The sequence below is a fragment of the Schistosoma mansoni genome (assembly GCF_000237925.1).
Source record: "Schistosoma mansoni, WGS project CABG00000000 data, chromosome 1 unplaced supercontig 0010, strain Puerto Rico, whole genome shotgun sequence".
Classification (NCBI taxonomy): domain Eukaryota; kingdom Metazoa; phylum Platyhelminthes; class Trematoda; order Strigeidida; family Schistosomatidae; genus Schistosoma; species Schistosoma mansoni.
This window is the reverse complement of record NW_017385987.1, coordinates 710,487-716,486: the sequence shown is the minus strand read 5'-3', so window position 1 is coordinate 716,486 and position 6,000 is coordinate 710,487. Positions and strand designations below refer to the sequence as shown.

General features: G+C 34.2%; 1 protein-coding gene and 1 non-coding gene across 2 annotated transcripts in view; both read right to left on the bottom strand.

Annotated features, from left to right (window-relative positions):
* Positions 1-71, bottom strand: part of Smp_tRNA_00760_Pseudo_CGA.1.1 — a 74-nt gene extending 3 nt beyond the window's left edge. Inside the window, exon 1 of the tRNA in view lies at positions 1-71. This exon is cut by the window's left edge and continues 3 nt beyond it. This is a non-coding gene — a tRNA.
* The window catches only part of Smp_097460 (soluble guanylyl cyclase beta-3, putative), a gene marked incomplete at both ends in the record, with an annotated part of 4,402 nt that extends 3,386 nt beyond the window's left edge, over positions 1-1,016 (bottom strand). The window contains one exon of the mRNA XM_018791945.1: positions 258-1,016. Within this exon, the coding sequence (XP_018644854.1) occupies positions 258-1,016 (759 nt within the window). The remainder of the gene's footprint in view (positions 1-257) is intronic.
* Between the last annotated feature and the right edge of the window lie 4,984 nt (positions 1,017-6,000).

Here is a 6,000-nt window from a genome sequence, read left to right as displayed (position 1 = left end):
CTTCACCCCATTGCACAAGCAAGTGGCTATCAGGACTCAGTGGCCGAGTGGATAACGCGATGGCGTTTGAAGCGAGGGTACTGGGTTCGAGTCCCAGAGTGAACATCAACTCTGAGATGCAGGTACATCCAGCTGACGAGTCCCAAATAGGACGAAACGCGCGTCCTGGATTCCACTGCTAGCCACTATCCATCTCTGGTTATCATAGTACAAATTATTATAGAAATCTACACAATAGATTATGTCACATTACTTACCTCATCGAAAGTTGGGTTTGTTTTCGGCTTTGAAATTAAAAAACATGTTACAAATTCCTTTCCCAATATATCGTTTCTTAAACATAAAAATCCCGTACCTACACGTTTGAGTATCATATCCTTGGTTAGTAACAAATGAAAAGGTAGCATGCCTAAAAATTCCTTCTCTGGTAAAGTGATCGTTAAATCCAATAGAGATATATTCTTATTGAGTTGATTATCTTTGTCTAATAATTCAATCCATGATAAACCTTTATTGTATAACTTAAATGTGTATATGTATGTAGCTGCTTGCTTCTTTTTATCAACTAACTTTGCACTAACATCCAACTGAAAATACAATTTTGCAATATATATTAGTTGACTTCTCAAATAATGTGCAAATTCTTCACGTATGGAAGAATAGATCAAAGTGATGACATTGTGATTGATTGAAGTGACTTGTATATTAGGTGCCTTAATTTTTGGATAAGAATAATGTAAATACTCGTGCAGTTCATTAATATTATGTAAGAAATCGATGTAATTTTTACCTAATACTTGTAATGAACTCTGGAAACCGTTATCACTCAGATAATCGACAGATTTGATACCGAATTCATAATAAATATCTTCTTCAGGTAGACCAATAAACTCACATAATGTACTAATTATTCGTGTAAGTAATCGTGTAGAATAGTTCTTATTAGTTTGTATTTCAAGTTGTTGTCCGTTGACTATTTGTACAGCAGCCTCCCATGTTGATGGACCGAATGTCATATCAACATAATTCCGTAGAATTTCAAATAATAAACCATACATTTACTTCTCTATCTTAATGAGTGAGTTAGGAGAGATTTATCCTTCCATTTGTATATATACCATTTAAATACTCTTCGATATACGAATAGTGACCTTAAAACCAATCCGAATGAATAGAGAATTTTGAAAACAGATTTTGTTTACTCAAACAAAAAAATTTAAAGTCATTATCACAATTAAAATTGTTAATTGTTCTCCATTATGCTCCAACATATTTTGCCTTATTATACTTGTTAATTAGGGTCTAATTTCAAAATGAAACACTCACTTGAATGATTGAAGATTGAATAATAATTAGACTTAGAATTCAACATGAGTAAAGTACTTTTCTCAGATGTTACGGGCTAAATTCATTTTAATTAATACATTGGGACTCCATCAAAATTACCGAACCTGTACTTTTCCAAAAAAATATTCAACAGTTTTATTTAGTGGTTGAAAGTGGTCGATAGGATACCTTAAACCTAACTTTTGTACAGTTTGTCACATTTTATCTGTAATCCTGACAGAACTATGGCTAACTGGTGGATTGGAATCGTGTCACCTAGCTTCACAATTTGAGATGTCTTTAATGAAATATTCCCACCACGGCTGATTTCCTGTCAGAATGAGATACTTATGAATAATTTACTACTGATTAACGACTATGCAACTGAACATATTGAGCATATACGAGTTAACAGTGACATACAAGTTGATCAAGTAGTTTATATTTTATAGACAGTTGAAGCAATTGAGTAAATCATAGTTCAAATTAATACATTATGCACAGAATTATTCCAATTCAACTAATTCAGTAATCGATTGAGTGGGACGAATTTTGATCACAGATTTGATGAATGATTTCCATGATCCCACCAATTCTATCAAAGACACTTTCATATCAGACGACTTGTGCCGACAATAGGTGAATATCATTATCATCGATTCTGATAACTGTCCTCACATTCAGAATGAACTAGCAATCCAATTGAGATATGGTCTCAGAAGTACATAGTATTATTATGAAGTCTACGAGTTCTGGAGACTGATGTTTTTGAAAAATCAAGACATTCTAACGCTTTTGAACTTTCAATGAGTGATTACAATCAAAATATGAATCACTGAAATCAGTCTATTGCAAAGTAACGAGGTGTAAACAACACTGATCCAAGTAAACTGTTATTTGAATTTGAATGGAGCGATAACGAAGTCGAAGTGAACTGTTGTAAATTTATTATGTACCGTGGGTTCTCGTCAATTGTCTACGACCGTAATCAAATTAGCGAACTGTGTTAGACATTCATAACTGACAAATGTCATTACGTTTTACGATAAAAGTTTTTGGATAAATTGTCGTTTGATGAACGACCCGAAAGTGCGATAACACTGTTCGTGACCTTTGAATCTTTGATTTGATTGCTAATTATGAAAAACAATTTGATCACATTACTTTAAGTAAACAGGCATGCCTATATAACAAATATGCCATACAGAACTATAAGGAAACTGAGTAAAATAAGGTTATAAATGTAGCTCTGTTTTTAATTAAAAACTAAACGAAGTGTGACAAATGTCACTGATTGATGCGATAAACGTTTTTGAATAGATTGTCATTTGATGAGTGATCCATGAGCGTATAAATAGTTAGGGTAAAACTAGAAAACTGTTCGCATATTTTATCTGATAACTGTCAACTTCGTTTGAATAAATTCAAACAAGTTTGAAGAGTTATGTTAACGAAAATCACTCATTAAACCTAAGGATATTTCCGAAATTAGTACAGCAACTAACTGACTAGAAACAAAATAAAATAAGTGAGTTATGAGGCATAATGAAAACCCAAGCTACTAATGTAACAACGACTTGAGTGTTTTGATAGCAACTCATCCTACAAATCACACCAACACTACATATCTCAACCCATTAATTATTATGAACGACAGCGTAACCGATATCAATTAAATACCACTCGATAACCATTTAGGAATTTGAGATCATGCAGTAGCAAATCAAAATGCAGTTGCTAATTTTGACTAATTATGAAAAACTACGTGATTACATTACTTCAACGAAACACACACGCCTATAACCATTGTGTTGTATGAAACGATATGGATAAAAGAAAAATGAGAAATTATTCAGGGCGTTACTTTGTGATTTTTATAGGAAAATGAAACAAAGAAAATAATGCCAATTAAGTCTACAATCAGAAATTCCAATTGCTTATCCTCTTCGAAAATTTCAAGAAGTTCACACTCTGTCATTTCTACGACAAGATAAAATAAATTTGTAATATCTCCTGTCAAAAATATGAAAGGCCCTCAACCAACAATTATTCAAACCGCTTACTAAACGAAAACAGATTACAAAACTAGATAAGTGTAGAAGGAGACTAAATGTATCTGATTGAGTGAATAGCTATCCTGTCACAGATTGCATTTATTCCACAATAATTCGTCATGGTTTTACGGTGTTTTATCCCTAACATTTTGAAGTATTCCATGATCACCCATGAGAATCTAGAAGTATCTTGGATGATCAGATCACTCTAGCCACACAAATTCTGGTGGATGCAAAAAGATAAATGATGGTAAGATGATGACTCGGCTTGAAATGAGAAACCCTTTCATGTTAAGGAATCTAGATTTCAGTGAAGAAGTAAAGAAAAATTGATTAGACGATGAGAGGGGTGTAACCACTCACACAAGTGTGTCCTCAGATCACTTGGAACCACTCTCTTTATATCTTCTAGGAGCTCTTCAACTCAGAAGAAAAAATTACAGAGAAATCCAAAGGAGCTCTAATAGGACAAAACTAATCTCGGGATCTCCATAAAGAGACAGAGACAAACGTTGAAATATGCGGCCATGAATTCTCAAGAACACAGAACAAGTACAGTGAACATACATCCACAACGTTAAATACAAATTCATATCACCGTATCATGTGTTCAGATGTTGTCGAAATGGATGGTCAAATTATAAAATGTGGATGCATTATTTCTGTTGACGATGTGACATACAACATTTCTGACAAGCATTTCAATAAAAATATCAAATCACTAACTCTGTGATAAAGTGGGAGCATAGATTGAAAGTGATTCCCGTTGTGTTGTAAAGACTTGTTATTTCCTTGCTAAAACTCGAAAGGATGAAGATAATTATCAGTCATCTACAAGCTGTTGTCAGAGTTGCGAAGATGAGGGTAAGGATGAGTGAGAATGAACGCAAAAGCTAATCTTAGAAGGGAAGACAACGTAATCATCTTTCAAACAGCAGCGAAAGGGAAGTAATTTCGGAGACACCAATCGATATTGTTTCTTAGCATTCCGTAGAATCCATCAGAAAATCAAGATCAGATTTAAACAGTCTTCCTTGAGAGTTTGCCGATTCCAATTACTTACGGTTTGATGTAGTCATTTTCACAGCACTAAACAAAAGAATGTGTCAACTATATAAAATTACTAAAATCTCCACAAACCCCCTTCTGAAAAAGGATGTATGTTAATAACAAGGAGTTTTATGGAAACGGAATTTTCATGAGCCAAATGTATGGATTATGTCCAAAACAGATTTATCGTTGAGAGGCTGAGAATTTCATAATATTGTAATCAATATGAATCGACGGTCACCGTTACTTTAAATGAATGATGTAATATGGGTTAGATACTGTTATAAATTCTCTAATTATAACCCAGTTATTCTGTGATGTGGGTTACTTATATCTACATAAGTAGTATATGGTGATGGTCAGGCATAGAATGTATTTCCCTAGAAAACTGATAACGAAAGAACTGAAACGTAACGCAATTGGTATGAAAATGCATAAACAATAAAATCAGAGAAGATGGACTGATATTTGCAGAAGGAACATCCAAGATCGAGACAATTGATTGGTAGTTTACAAATTAACTGTTTACTGTATGATTGTCAGATTTTAGTGAAATAGTATGTGATTTCCGGGTCTTATGCATTCGATTGTCCACACTTGTGTTCTCATTCACTACAATTCCTATTGCCTAGTATTCTTGGACACCAATTCACTCGACAAGTCCTCAAATCAGAACACGGTTGAACGTGCAAGAAATTATATTCCGAATAACAAGGGGTAAATGAAGTAAGAAGCACAATAAGAAATATGTTAGTATATTTATAGTCTTTACATGAGAGAATTCTAGAGTCTTCTCCAAGTAACGACTAGTGCTGATTGGATAATAATTAGCCAATCAGCGTGCACCAACACAATCGTGCACGGAACATGATTTAATCCAATCTGTGTCCCGCTAACAGGTACTTATCGCCGAATTGTGGGAACTATTGTACTACCTTGTCTAGTAATGTAAGGTTGAATGCAAATCGAGTATCGGGAAAATAAAAAAATGCTATATTTTGATTTTTGGGTGGAGTATATTGAAAATGCAGTCAGGTTTATCAGAAGTTTTACGATGACTATTATTACAACGTAGTTTCACCCGATCGAGTTGTTTAACCCTTGAGTGAGAAGTAACCGAGATATAAAAGCAGTCTAATGATCGTTTAATAATCTGTGAAAAATAACTTTCAATTCAGATGGTTGTCACAGAAATATCACCAAGCTCGATTAGTGTGTCGAATTTGGAAGAATTTTACGATGTTTTCTAGTGAATACAATTTCACTCAACATTTTGATCGACATTTTATCCTATGAACTGGTTTCAATGACGCAGTCTTGAAAGAGTCTGATATGTGGTGGTAAAAATAAAATATGATAAGTCGTTGAGTGCGGGCAGACAGCCACAACCGACGGCCTTTGAATATGTGGTTTCGCTTCCTGTCATTGATTCCCACTCTGGACTGGCTGAGTGTGACTGCTTGTAATTGTATTGAATAAAGTATTACATACTTAATTATTCCCGCCTGTTACCCCCGGTGGAGGAGAATAGGCCACCCACCAGTATTCTTTATTTAACTCTGTCCTGGAC